The following is a 15431-nucleotide window of genomic DNA, read 5'->3' as shown; positions in this document are numbered from 1 at the left end:
GACCACCTCAAGCAGTGGCATTGCTGAGGCTGCCTGCCCTCTGTTATAGGCCAGAGGCTGTTGGGAGAAAATCACCATTGACAGCAATATATTGATGTGGAGATGCCGGCGTTGGACTGGGGTAAACACAGTAAGAAGTTTAACACCAGGTTAAAGTCCAACAGGTTTATTTGGTAGCAAAAGCCACACAAGTGTGTGGCTTTTGTGGCTTTTGCTACCAAATAAACCTGTTGGACTTTAACCTGGTGTTGTTAAACTTCTTACAGCAATATATTGCCCAGGGGCTTGTCATTGGTTGAAGTGGGGTTGGCTCCTCCTCCTGGTGATGGGACTTCACAGTAGGTGAACAAAATTCAGACCTTTAAACTTGGATTCCTAATTTAGCCTTACTGGATAAAACCTTTCATTTATTACCCTCAGCTGATGGACAATGCGGTCTACACATTTCAAGAACTATTGTCTGACTCGTTGAAGAGCAATCCATCAAAAACTGTAACATCCATTGAAAAAGTTAAGCAACGAGTCTTAAAGGTAAGGAACTTATAAAATGTTTAATTGCAGTAGCACAAGAGATATTTACACATTAAATTTATCTGCCACACTGAACTTGACTAATTATCAGTAAAGAAAGTCACTGTGTGAAGCATTGTCCGCTGGCATGTTGCCAGTTGTTAGATGTAAGAAGGATAAATGGAACCCTTGTTGATTGATGACATAACAGTGGTGTTCCTGACAAGTCTGTACTGGGGCATCACCAGATACTTCAATAGCCTGAAGGAATAGAAACTTATATATCCCAGGTTGGAAATGACGCAGGCCCAGATATTTGCTCGCAGGTCAGGTGCACAGAAACAAGAGAATTTCTGCCCGAGTTCTTTCAAGGAGTTGTAATTGACTGAATCATAGAATCCTACAGTGCAGAAGGAGGCCTTTCGGCCCATCGAGTCTGTACCGACCACAATCTCACCAAGGCCCGATCCCCATAACCCCATGCATTTACCCGAGCTCATCCCCCTGACACTAAGGGGCAATTTAGCATGGCCAAACCACCTATCCCACACATCTTTGGACTGTGGAAGGAAACCGGAGCACCCGGAGGAAACCTACGCAGACACAGGGAGAACATGCAAACTCCACACAGACAGTGACCCAAGCCAGGAATCAAACCTGGGTCCCTGGCACTGTGAGGCAGCGGTGCTAACTGCTGTGCCACCATGACGTTTTTGTTGCACAGGTATGGACTTCTCTTGTATGCTGCAACATTCAATCCTAGCAGCATGTATAGGGTTTGAATTACGACATTGTGTCTCTATCAGCATTGTAGGCATGGATGGATTATGGAAAGTTTACTAGCATGGACCCTTCATTTACAGACACTGTCATTAGTGTGAAGGAGCCAGGTTGTAAGAACATAAGAAATAGGAGCAGGAGTAGGCCATCTAACCCTTCAAGCCTGCTCGCCATTCAATAAGATCATGGCTGATTTGATAGTGGGTTCAGTTCCACTTACCCGCCCACTCCCCATAACCCTTAATTCCCTTAATGGTTAAAAATCTATCTATCTGTGACTTAAACACATTTAACGAAGTAGCCTCTACTGCTTCATTGGGCAGAGAATTCCAGAGATTCACTACCCTCTGGGAGAAGAAGTTCCTCCTCAACTCTGTCCTAAATTGACTCCCCCGTATTTTGAGGCTATGCCTCCTAGTTCTCGTTTCCATTGTAAGTGGAAATAACCTCGCTGCTTCTACCCTGTCTAGCCCCATCATTATCTTATATGTCTCTATAAGATCTCCCCTCAACCTTCTAAACTCCAATGAGTACAGGCCCAGTCTACTCAATCTCTCCTCATAAGCTAACCCCCTCATCTCTGGAATCAACCTGGTGAACCTTCTCTGTACCCCCTCCAAAGCTAATATATCCTTTCTTAAATAATTCATTCTCTTGTGGGGGATGGACAGTCCTTTGAATAATTATGGAGTCAACGTACAAGGTTCTTCAGGTGCAAGTGCGTCACCAGTGTCTGGCTGATGGCAGTTGTGCTATTAGAGGACCAAATGAGAATCTGCTTTGTACAAGAACCCATCTGGCGATGATCCACTCCTGTAGAGTCAGCCCTGGCTACGTACCTCCCCACTACTCTCCCACTGGTCGCCTCCTCATCCTCTTTTGAATGGACAGGGGCTTCATCCTCTGCCTCATCACCCCCATCTTTTTCCTTTTCCAAATTTGCAGCTCTGCTCACGGCGTTGTTGTCATTGAGTTGTGGACACCTCCACTGTGCAACACTGTGCAGCATGCAGCGCCTCACTACTGTTCTTGATACCCTTCCTGGGACATATTGCAGAGATCCACCTGCCAATTGCCTGCTCGATAGTTGTCCTGGTGGCAATATGGCTGCTCTTGTAGTTACCCTCTGTTTGTGGGCTCCTAAAGGGGGTCATTATCTGAGTTCTTAATCCTTGTCCCCCAGCAGCCAACCATGGATCTGCTGAAAGAGCTGAGTGAGTTGGGAACTGGTTAGGATGAAGGAGTCATGGCCACTGCCAGGGAACCTTCCACACCTTGAGGTGATCAGCAACCCGTACATTGATGGAGTGGAAGGATTTCCAGTTGAGAAAGTGTCTGCATTTTGAGCTGAGGCCTTTATGGCAACCTGGGTGTAATCAAAACCCCTTGCACCTGAGGAAAGCTCCGAATTGGGCAAAGGCCATGGCTGTCGGTGTCTGAGATACCAAATCTATTTGAAAATTAATGACCAATCAGGGCATTAGTTACAGCCTTAATGCAGCTATGTGCTGCTGTCTGGGATATACCAGACAGGTCTCCTGATGAAACTTGGAAAGATCATGAGCCATAGAGGTTTAGAGCAATGGTTACCTTAATAGCCATTGGCAGGGAATGGGGGTCGATGGATTGTGGCTTGAGTTGTTGCTGGACTATGTGACAAACATATGTCACCACCTCATGGCTTGGCCTCAGTCACCTTCAGCACTGGTTCTCCATCGTATTGAGGTGGGATGTCCTAGGTCTGTACATTTCCCACAGGGTAGTAGTACCTAGTTGTCCTGTCCCCTGACATTCTGCCCTCCCTCTGGTCTCCGCTGTTCAAGGTGACTGGTTTCTATGCTCTCTATTTGTGATGGTGCTGTGCCCATCTTGTATCTTCCTCCACATGAAGCACTATGCACCTCTCTTCAGCACACGGTTCTGCCTGGCACTTAGGTACTTGAGTCAGTGAGGTCAACAATAATTGCCCTGTGGAATCAGGAGCCCCACCTCCCCCCTCCTCCTTTAGCTTTTCAGGGAAGACGGTTAGAATTTGTTTTGTGCCATTTCTGGGGCTGTGAATAAAATATTAAAGCAAATTCCACAGGGGTACTCTACCTCTCTGAAGAGGTCCCCTCACAATCCGAAAATATGCATCAGGTTCAGATTTACTCTTACCAAGTCTACTTTGCACATTTTGGGTTCCACAATCTTAGGCTACCAAACCAAAGTGGAGGCAGCTACTGATTTAGATGGTCGGCTACTTCTGTAGAACATGCATCTGCCGAATGTGCTTTATCTCCAATTCAATTCCATCAAAGCCGCTCTCTGCCATGGTGAATATCTGGTCAGGAGATTAGGAGGCTCAGTAACCTGTGTAGGTGGGAGCATGAACTTACAAAGGGGTATAGTTAGTCTGAGTGAGTGGACACGTCGATGGCAGATGAAGTTCAATGAAAGTTCATTCAGTTTGGATCTTAGAAACTGAACCTGACGAGTCATGAGGCTCAGAGCTTCATTTGACCAAAATGATTACCCATGTACACAAGCTGCTAAAAGTTAGACCACAGGTATAAAACATAATCAAAGATGCTGAGAAAATGTTAGCCTTTATCTGAGTGTTGGGATATAAAAATGTTGAAACTGCCCCAGTTGTTCAAAGGATTGGTTAGAACTCATCTGAAGTTCAGTATTGAGTACCAATCTTCAGGAAGGATATGCTATCCTTGCAAAAGGTGTAGATTCACCAGAACGATACCAGGGTTAAATCATTAGGACAGGTTGCATAAACATGCTTGCATACCCCTTGAGTTGAGAAGGTTCAGATCGAGGTATAAGGGAGATAGTTCCTGTGCATCTGTCTCGGGATGGAATTCGGACCTAATCGTCACATTAAAGCTAGATAACTTCAGAGTGAGATTAGGAGACGGATTATAACACAGGCTAGTGGATGTTTAGAACTCTCTCCCTGTAAAGCTTGAATGTCAGGTCAGTTAAAAAGTTGCTAGCTGAGGGCGATAGGTTTGTGTTGGGTAAGGTTATCAAGGGATATGGAGCATTGGAGATAAATGGAGTTCAGGTGAAGAACAGGCATGGTCAAATGTGGAGCCGAGGTTCCTGTCAGATCAGTCATGATCTTATTGAAAGGCAGAGCAGGCTCAAGGAGCTGAGTGGCCTACATCTGCTCCGTTCACATATTTGTATGTTTGAATTAAAACAGGTTTGAGGAGCTGATCAGCATTGTTCTGTTCCTGTGTTCCTATATTAATAGACATCTCCATTTGTAGAATAACCTGTTGAAGGCATTCGAGTACAGATTTCCACCCTGGGTTGGGAGTGCAGAGTCAGGTGATTCCCCGCTGTAGGTCAGATTTTCAGTTGGGGGAGGCACGCTGAAACCAGCGTCAGGGCGGGTGACCCCGGAATGAATGTGCAGATTGCCAGGTGCGGAAGTGGGTTGGGCACAAGGCCCACATCTGTGCCCTGGCATCGTGCTTCCTCCTGCCTACACCCCTCACCTCCCTCTCCACATTCTCTATCCATGCTAAGCTATGGCACCCCATTCCCCCCACTCACTGCCATGGCCCCCATACCCTCATGCCAACTTGGTGCTCCTCTATCTATCACCATTGCCCCAATCAGTGCCATTTTTCCCTCCATGCTAACTCACCTAGTACCCTTGTGCAGTTCCTTGGCAGGTTTGACATTTCCTGGATAGCTTTGACAGGCTGACACTTCTTGGACAGCTTTGACTCTTGATATCTTTGACAGATTTGACAGCTAAACAACTCCTCAGCCCTGACGAAAGGCATCCAAACTCGAAATGTTGGCTCTATTCTCTCTCCACAGATGTTGTCAGACCTGCTGAGTTTCTCCAGCATTTTCTGTTTTAGCTCTTTAACATTTCCTTGACAGCTGGACAGCTTTGTAACAGTTCCTTGACTACAGGACAGTTCCTTGACTGTATAAAGGTGAAAGTATAGTGAAAATTTAGATCTTGGCATTTTACAGGACATCATTGCTTTACTTATTAATTCTGCCATTTTGAGAATGTACAAATATTTCAAATGAATATTTTCTTGTCTAGCAATATGATCATGACAGCAGCACTGTAAGGAAGAAGTTGTTCCAGGAAGCCCTGGTCCAAATTACATTGCCAACACTACAGAAAATATTGGCACCTAGTTACAAGCGTGTAAGTATCACATCACCAAAGATTGCAATTGTTGTATTTAAACTGTATTATAAACACTACAACCAAGTGTTATGACATGATAAGGCCAATTTTGTCAGATTCCATCCCCGGTGCCAAGATTCACACAATAGCAGCCAGACTGTGGATGCAGAACTTGGTGCAATCAATTTGTAGTACTGTTGATTTCTTGCAATGTAAAATCTGGTCAAGTAAAGTTCTGTACCAGAATCAGCATTACAGGGTAAAATTAACTTTGGAAAAATATATCTTTTTATGCCTTCGCACTATGTTCACTTCCCTAAAACATCACTTGTAAAGTTTTGAAATATTAGCTCCCGCAGTGAGTTGGGATACAAACATCCCAACATTTAACACACTTGCCTGAAATTCCTCACTTTGATATTTTAGTAGAGCCAATATCTCGTGCATTAACTCCAGCGCTCAAACTAGAGAATGGAATTTCGCTCAAATATGTGAAGTGTGTTTTTGTTAATATTCCAGGGGCTAAATTTGAGAATGTTTCTTTCTGGTTTTGCTCACTTTTGCATATAGTTACCAATATCACATTTATATTATCAAACTGCTTTCAGTAAAAGCAGCTGTATTATCCTTGGGAAGCATTTAATGGAGGCACTGAGGTCCTCACCTGTGGTCTGGTCAGCAGGTAAGAGCCTCACACTGCCTCCTTCCAGAAAGACCTGCTGAATTAAGGCCAATCAGGCACTTAACTGGGCAGAGGCGGGCCTTCCCCAGGATCAAGAACCCAGAAATCACACGCCCCACCCATTGAAAACTGCCAGCCTATCAGAGGCTTGTCACTATGCATTGCTCAGCAGCGCCACCAGGGGAGCACTGACAGCTGCTGGTAATGCACCGACCCAAAGCCCTGGATGGGACCCAGGCCACATGTGAGTGACGGCAGGATGGGGGTTGCAGGGGAGGGAAAGAAGGGAATTCGGCATCAATGTGAGGGGACTGGTGGGCTCTTCCACTTCCCAATGTTGGGTACCTATCAAACTGTGTGGTTTTGAATGAGAGATCCCCTGCCCACAACTTCCCCATATCTCACCACCACCACCACCCATCCCCCCATCCCCCCAGAGGCTGCAAGCAATCCCACCAGCGTTTGCTTTTCAGGCTTTCTTCAAGATGAGTCGCCCATCAGCTGCTGAATAGATACCAGCGGAGGAGGGATGAAACTCTTAAGTGGGCATTAATTGTCGGCATACATTGACCAATTAAGGGCCTCAATTGGCAGCAGGGCAGTGCCAACTGAGGCCCTTAATCAGTCAATTGGGATGGAAAGAAAAATCATGTTGCAGTCAGTTGGAGAAAGGAAAACAATTGAACCCCAAACATTCATTCCCTCCACCACTGACAAACAGCGGCTGCCATGTGCACCATCAACAAGATACACTGCAGGAACTTACCAAGATTCCTTAGGTTCCAAACCTACAATCACTACCATCTAGAAGAACAAAGGCAGCAGATATCTGGGAACTCCACAACCTGGAGGGTCCCCTTCAACTGACTCACCATCCTGACTTGGAAATGTATCGTCATTCCTTCACTGTCACTGGGTCAAAATCCTGGAACACCCTCACTAACAGCACTGTAGGTATCTACACCTCAGGGATTACTGCAGTTCAAGAAGGCAGCTTACCATTACCTTTTCGAGTGCAACTAGGCCCAGCTAGTAAGGCTCACATCTCATTAATGAATGAAAAGAATAGAGAAATTTATAAAATGGGAGTGAGTTATATTGAGTTTGTGGCTTGGAAGGAAATCTGGGCTGATGCCAGATCTTATTGTTACATCTTCAATAAACTTTGAGAAGGCAAACTGTGCTTTAGTTTTCATTCTTTAAGCTTAAGGTCATCTCGCTCCATGAACTCCTTATGAATCAATGTGCAAAATTTGTTTCTTTTTAAACTAAACTGTGATGATTTTCTTAAACAGAATTAAACACTCCAATTAATCAGACCACTTCTCTAGATCTAATTTCTGCAATGTAGTCTAAAATATTATGACTTTGAAAGTAGGCTGTGGGATAATAGCTAAGATACTTTACATCTGAAATTTCCGCTATTTTAAAATAAATGGATTAATGATTTTTTTGGAGAGAAAAGAGAGACACGCATATCAACTATTGGAAGAACCCTGAGGCCAACACAATTTCATTTTAAAACCTTTTTTGAATTTCAGAATTTAAAAAAAAAATTGAGTATTGGCTTTGAGTATTGAATATTTGAGTAAGAATGTGAGGGAGGAAAATCGGGAGGGGAACAATAATCAGAGCATGCTATGAAAATATGATGAGCTTATGCACTTGACTCCGCTGCATTCAAAGATCTCAGTCTAAAGGATTTTCTTAGCGGTGGTTCACGTCTTAATGAACATGCTCGCCTAATGAGTACAAACTTTGCATCAGAGCTGATGAGGCAAGGTGCTGAACATAAGCTTCTTTTTTCCCTTAAACAGGAGCTTCAGAAATTTGAACAATACATCTTTGCCGATTACACAAAACTCATTCAAGTGGAGAATATCTATGAAGAAATCTTGCTTCAGACCATTCTCAGGGAGGTAGTCAAAGGTAAGAATTTTCATATATGCCAACCTTAAGAAAATGAACAGAAGCTTCAGACTGGCTAGTACAGTTCTGACAGCTTAAAAACCAACAGGTTTATTTGGTAGCAAAAGCCACACAAGCTTTCGAGGCTCTGAGGCTCAGAGCCTCGAAAGCTTGTGTGGCTTTTGCTACCAAATAAACCTGTTGGACTTTAACCTGGTGTTGTTAAACTTCTTACTGTGTTTACCCCAGTCCAACGCCGGCATCTCCACATCATCAGCTTAAAAACAGCCATGAATATGAGCTTATAACGTATCAAAACAACTATAATTAAATAGCAGTAGGATCTGGCCTTGTAATTAACCTTGTGATTAAACCCAACATTCCTTCATTTTCATTAAAGAGAAAACAAACTTCCAGCTGGTACCCCCTCACCTGCTCAGAGCAGGTTAAGGGTTTGATGTTGTGAATGACTGTTAGGCAGTTAAAAGTATAGCTCATGTGTTTTACCCAAGCATCATGCCAAGTATTGCACTTGTATATCTTCACTGCTTTCCTCCCTCAGCTTCTGCATTGAGTGACTTCTCCTTCTTGGTGATTTCTCTCTCCTCTCTCTCCTCTGAGTTTAATACATTCCTTTCCTCCATAAATTTGTCCCTCCATTTATTACCCCCTACAGATATTCACAGCTACACCCTTGACCTCGCCATCTCATGTTTCCTCATGTCCATCTTAGAAAGGACTGGTTAGATCTGCTCACAATTGAAAGATTATCCTGGAATGCAAAGATCACCCCCCCCCCCCCCCCCCCCACACACACACACACACACACACACACTCACCACAAACCATCTCCTTATTTTTCCATGCATCCTCTGCCTTCACTTCCAACAGCAAGTGTGTGAGCAGTCATGGCCTTTCTTGTCACAAAGATTAAAACCATCTACTCAGCTGTGTCTATTACTTCCCTCCACTCCTCTGGCCCACGAACCAAACTTCCCTTAATTTTCCTCACTGTCCTGGCCCAAAACTCACATTTTATAGGCTATCCCATCGCCCATTGAACTTCCTCAGAACTCACCTTGTTCATGGGACCCAACTGCTGCTCCCTTGGTCCTATTCCCACCAATCTGCTGACCATCCAACTTCTGTCCCCAATGTTAACCGATATTAACAATTCCTCCGGAATTCTTAATTCCTCTGACTTTAGCCTCTTGTGCATCTCCCACTATTGGTGATCAAACCTTCAGTTGTTTTTACCCTCCACTCTGGCACTCTTTCTCTATATCTCCCCTCCTCCTTTAAGACATTCTTTGAAACTCACCTCTTTGACTGAGGTTCTTGTTAATCATGCTACTGCCTCCTTCTTTGGCTCAGACTTCATTTGTTGCCTGATTACTCCTGAGTGAAATGTTTGACCGAAATGTTGCTTTTCTGTGAGGTAACCTGCGTTTCTTTAAACTTATTTTCATATGAAAAACAAATTGTTTTTTCTTGATAGTGGTGAATGAAGCTGCCATTCTGAAGAAACATAATCTGTTTGAAGACAACGCACCTTATACCAGTGACAGTGATAGCAATCTCACCGATAAAAATGAAGGAAAGACACCACCAGATTCTCAACCAAGGAGCCCTGTGAAAACATCATCCGAAGGGTCACATGCTGACGGATTAGAAACTGGGGAAAAAATGTCTTCACAAATTTCTACTCCTTCATCAGATCCGACACTGAATGAAAAACACAAATGTGAACAGGTGGAGTCCGGTGATGAAATTCTTCGTGTTACACTTGACTCTAAACAGAATGGGGAAGTGATTACCCAAATTGATACCAGCACAGCGCAGGAAATGAGTTCATCCATGATCAATTATCAGGGAGCTGAAAAACTAACCAAATTAGAAAACACAAATAGTAATGAGAATATACCAATGAATGAATGCCAGAACAGGGAAGCTGAAATACAGGGAGAAAGGATAACTCCTCCACCTCCTGATAGTTTAAAAGAAATACAGAATCTGTTAACAGTGGCAGTGGTGCCGGCTGAAGAGAGTGCTGAGAATCAGGTCGCTTCGCTGCCCAAGGAATCTAGTCAGAAAGTGGATGAACATGTGAAGGCTGTAGATGAAATGAAAGAGGAGGAGGCTGTGTCATCAGCAACTGAACTTGTGGAAGGTCAGAATGAGGAAAATACGGAACCTAAAGTAGAAAACCTGTCAGCACCAGTTGAGGAACTTGTGGAAAGCCAAAGCGTGGAAGGTAATGAACCCACAAGCTTACCAGCAACTGCTGTTGAACTTGTAGAAAGTCAGTGTGTGGAAGATAATGAACCCAAAGACTTGCCATCTACAATTGTTGAACTTGTAGAAGATCAATGTGTGGAAGATAATGAACCCAAAGACTTGCCATCTACAGTTGAACTTGTAGAAGATCAGTGTGTGGAAGATAATGAACCCAAAGACTTGCCATCTACAGTTGAACTTGTAGAAGATCAGTGTGTGGAAGATAATGAACCCAAAGACTTGCCATCTACAGTTGTTGAACTTGTAGAAGATCAGTGTGTGGAAGATAATGAACCCAAAGACTCACTGTTAACAGTTCAGGAACTTGTGGAAAGCCAGGGTGGGGAAGATAATGAACCCAAAGACTTGCCATCTACAGTTGTTGAACTTGCGGAAGGTCAGTGTGAAGAAGATAATAAACCTACAGTTGTTGAGCTTGTAGAAGGTCAGTGTGTGGAAGGTAATGAACCCAAAGGCTCACTGTCAACAGTTCAGGAACTTGTGGAAGATCAGGGTAAGAAAGATAAAGAGTCGGAAGAAACCCTGCCAACAACCATTAATGAACTTGTGGAAAGACGAGACGAAAAGGCTGCAGAACCTGAGAAGGAGGAAATGCCACTAAAAATAAATGAATGTCAGGAAAACGTGTCTTGCAATGATAACATTGAGCCTAATCATGTTTCTGCGAGTGCGCCAATGTTGCAGAAAGAGGAAGTTGAAGAACTGAGCACCGTACACACGACAGATACTGAAATATCACTTGTTTGTTCTGAAAAGGAACAAAAGACATTGAACCAAGATGAAGCTAAGGAAGATGAAAAGAGTTCTCCGATGTAGATCATAATTTGTGCAGAAGTAGAGGTGAAGGAATTGATGGTGAGCATCTCACCATTGCAGAAAATGAATCTATTTTATTACCAGAAAATGAAGTAAGCACCTTGAAGCTCAAGCTCCATAAAAATGATTCCAAGAACCCAAAAGCCTTGATTCCACTTTATCTGAGATCTTTATTGAGAGTTCTTATAATATTCAATGCTTTCCAGAACACACTGGGCAGCACTTCCTGTTCTTATGCTATCTTTTGGAAGTGATAAGAAGTACGTGCTTGACTTGCTTTGATTTTTAATTGTCTTTTTCTTCACATGAAGCTGAAGTGGAAAAACAGAAATCAGGTCGAATGGACAGGAGAAAAGTGTTCCAAACAATGATTTGAAGTGTCCGTAAAAATGAGACAGAGTTAGGGAGAATAAAACAGCTTCTTGCACAGAAGAGATGGCTAATACCTAAAATCAAAAAAGAGCTGCAGAAAAAATGTTGAAGGCCAGCAAATTTCTTTTTGAAATACGTAACAACAAAGCACAATATATATTCCATTTTCAAGTCATCATTGAAGAATTGGACTATCTCTGCAAAAGATAGACATTAGCACCTGCTGCAATTTAGTTTCTAGCTGTAGCTTTTTCTGTTTAATATATATGATTAAATTACTAGAATCTTGTTTGTTTTTCACATGCTGTCAACACTTGAAATGCTGTACAATTGTTATTATTTTGTTTATGACATAGAATTTGTATTTTAATTCAGTATGATTTTAGTCATCAATTAAAACCTGAAATGTAATCATTTTGTAGAATGCATATTCTAAATTTGTGTCAATACCAGGCTTTCATGCCAAGGTGATCACCTTCCTATCCAAAGCCTATGTAACTTGCTGCTCAAAATAAGTCTGGCATTAGACCTTGCTGTTATCTGTTGACAGATTCTATTAACATAATTAGTGTTGATGTGTGTATGACTTCATCTTGCTAACACTCTCGCAACTTCAAATGATACAGGGCCTATGTGGTTAGTTTATAACTCATTTGCCAACCTCACAGCTATCCTGCTCTAAAGCATAATGTAAACAGGGCAACCGCAATACTTAATTCCAGCTGCAGAGGTCACTTTGAATATTAAGAAGAATTAATAACACAAAGTTGGATGCTTTTGAAGTAGCCTAAAATTTAACTGCCGTGTAGTCATTACTGTGAAACTTCAATATTCGTGTCTATCGCTGAAGTTTTCCATGAGCAATTCAGGGTAATGATGATGAATTTCCAAACAAAAGCTATTCAACTACCTAAACTAAAACTCTGTGAAGACAATCATTACAATAAAGGGAATAAATTGACATTTCCATTTACCTTTCAAGGGGAGAGATAGGACAGTAGGTTAGGGCTGGATTTATCCCACGCTATGAGTTCAAAATCGTCTTGCCAGGAAGACATAGAGAGAAAAGAGCAACCGTTTCCATATGGAGGAGGGAAGATAAATCCTTTATTTTGACGGTAGGAAGTTCCTCTAAGTCACTCTCCAAAGCTTGAGAGACATGTGATCTCTCAGCACTTTGGGCAGTATATTGTGGGGAATCTGCAGGAGGAAAGAAAAAATTGCTTTTGAAGTGGAAGAGAAAAACAAAATAAACACCACAAAACCACACTGTTGTGTCTAAGAGTAATAAAAAAAATACCCAAAGCTCTAAATAACTAGCAGGAGTGCCGCGACTACACCAGACTATTTGGTCTGTTGCATTAAACTAGCTTATCCGCAATGCTGTAATGCACCCAAGAGTGAGTCTATTTCACATTTCACAGTCTTGCAATAATATGTCGCCTTTAATTATTAACTAAAAAGAGTGTTGGTTGCTGGTCAGACTGTGGTTATAGGATCTCCCAACAGGGTGATCCATGTTTGATCACCAGAATAGAAGAGAATTTCATTTTCAGATGATGGGGACATGCTTTTTAGATGCATCGATAATGAGTCTAAAAACTTGTAAGTTATCCAACCCAACACCAACTTACATTCCATATCTATCAAATAAATATTTTGCTTCTTTCATCTAGAATTAGAGGAGCCTCAAGAGTTCTAATCTGAGGTGATACCTGGATAAATGAACCTGACTGGGTGCCCCACAGCTGATGTGACATTTAAATAAGGAATGCACCCAACTGCAAAGTTGTGCTTTGTTCAATTGTCTGTGAAATGGAATTTCACATTAAGGTTTTTAAAATGGATAATTAACTTGAGTTATTTTATAAATATTTCAATGCACTCCCACTTTAGTCATACACAATATTGTCAAAGGTTGTGGCAGTGTTGGATGGTTACTCAGTTCAGTTGGCTCTTGGAGTTGGGTCTATTTGGCTGTGGGCATCCTTGTTTTATTCCTGGCTCATTTGCTTACTGTAAAATACCTTTACATTTTATCGTTCATTCACTACATCCTCACAATGAGCAAGGTCTATGTTTAATGAGGATAACAGGGCGGCATATTTTCCTTTACTGACTACTGCTATACCATCCTATGTATTTGAGGATAATCATCCCTCATTGTCCAGGATTGAATTTAGGGAACAGTTGATTCAGAGCACTGCTGATAACCATAGGGCCGGCAAAGATTGGTGCTTTCCGGATGGAAAGCAAGAAAAAATTTGAGTAAGAAATCTAAGTCACTAGACAGAGCAGTTGAATATTATTTCTGACAAGCAATTTATTTTTCTCAGCTCTAGAGCATAATGTGAGTGATTGAGTGAAACCTAGAGTATCCAACTCTGGTTGGACTTATTCCTGAAGATTTTACCACATGACCTCTCATCATCAACTATTCTGCATTGTCAAATGGCCTTTTTTCCTGTTGCTAATATTTTTATAATAAACCAAAATGTTCAAAGTCATCTTTTTAAATATTGTTAAGTTATTATTGCTTTAACAATATTTAACAGGAGAAATTATTTTTCTCCTGTTACTTGCAACAATGTCCTACAGATCAATCTTTCATTACAAAAGACTCTAGGACAATCCTAGTGGATTAGGAATCCCAATGAAACCTGATCCCATGGTGCAGCCAGCAGCAGATGATAGTCCGTGGAAAAAAGTTGGATTATGATGACTGAGTAAACTCGTGTGCAAGACCAGTAGAGGTCATTGCACACCTGTAAATAATGAGTTTCCAACCCCGTGCATTGCACCCTAAGGTAAAGCTGAGTACTGTGTTAAAATGGATTCTGGTTGAGGGAACAGAATCTCCATTTCAAAAATATTAAAATTCCCTTTTCCATTAACTCTGGCTGCTCTTGCTTTATGAAGGTTGTTTGAATTAAAATCAAAACTTGGTACAGTGATTGGCTTGAAATTGCATCATGTGGCATTAGTACAAGTATTTCCACCAGTACCACACATCCCATTTTCAACCCAAATATCAGCTAATATAGCAAGTTTTATACCATGATCTTAAAAATCACTTTTTTATTCCTATCTGATACAGTAGGAGGACAAAATGGATGTGATTGCACATCATTTTTAATCACAGTTTTTTCACGCACATTCTGGCATTGTCTTTGAGGTTTCCACTATAACAGAAACTTCAGCAACTGAGATAATGTTTGTGCTTTGCCGTATTCTATTTGTAATAAGTTTTCTCTTTATGGTGAAATTGATGATGCGATTCTTGAAGGTGGGGATAATATAGAAGTAAACACTTTTGAAGAACTTTAAATCCTGGATAGGTTAACTGCACTCTCTCTAAACAGACACATTGCCACTACTGCAGACGGAGCAGCAGAAGAAAGAGATGTGAAAACAATTCACCCTTCTTTAGATGTCTTCTGGAATATAATCCTCATATATGGTCTGATCTTAAACCTGTTTAATTTCAGTTTATTTTGTATAATAATTAACTCATATGGTGATGCTGACAGAAGTTTCAAAGCTGAATTTTTTAACTATTAATGTTTCCAATGGAATATACAAGATTCTGAATCTTGAAGAACCTGTGTTTTTTCAATGCTGGAATTAATGTGTTAATGAATGAATTATCATTAATAAAAACAATTAGAAATCTACTTTCAAACTGTAGTTATTGATACAGAAAATCACCCCCCTCCATCTTCTGCAGGCCAGTGGTCTCTATGAGTTAAAATTCCATCCTCACAAGAATTATATTGGATAAGGCACCAGAAACGCAGCTACTTTGAATCAATGCTTCATTTTAAATGAGATAGAATAATCAATGATATTTTCCTGGCTGTATTATCTTCTCTTATACATTGATATATCATTCCAGCAGGTGCATCTGTC

At 41.6% G+C, this 15431-nt stretch overlaps 1 protein-coding gene across 1 annotated transcript in view; it reads left to right on the top strand.

Annotated features, from left to right (window-relative positions):
• The window catches only part of LOC144497286 (protein Niban 1-like), a 112529-nt gene extending 97340 nt beyond the window's left edge, over positions 1 to 15189 (top strand). Inside the window, exons 11-14 of the mRNA XM_078218311.1 lie at positions 421 to 531; positions 5357 to 5464; positions 7946 to 8057; positions 9535 to 15189. Of these exons, the coding sequence (XP_078074437.1) occupies positions 421 to 531; positions 5357 to 5464; positions 7946 to 8057; positions 9535 to 11150 (1947 nt within the window). The 3' untranslated portion in view covers positions 11151 to 15189. The remainder of the gene's footprint in view (positions 1 to 420; positions 532 to 5356; positions 5465 to 7945; positions 8058 to 9534) is intronic.
• Positions 15190 to 15431: the final 242 nt, after the last annotated feature.

The sequence above is a fragment of the Mustelus asterias genome, chromosome 8, assembly GCF_964213995.1.
Source record: "Mustelus asterias chromosome 8, sMusAst1.hap1.1, whole genome shotgun sequence".
Lineage (NCBI taxonomy): Eukaryota > Metazoa > Chordata > Chondrichthyes > Carcharhiniformes > Triakidae > Mustelus > Mustelus asterias.
This window is presented reverse-complemented; position numbering and strand designations above follow the sequence as displayed.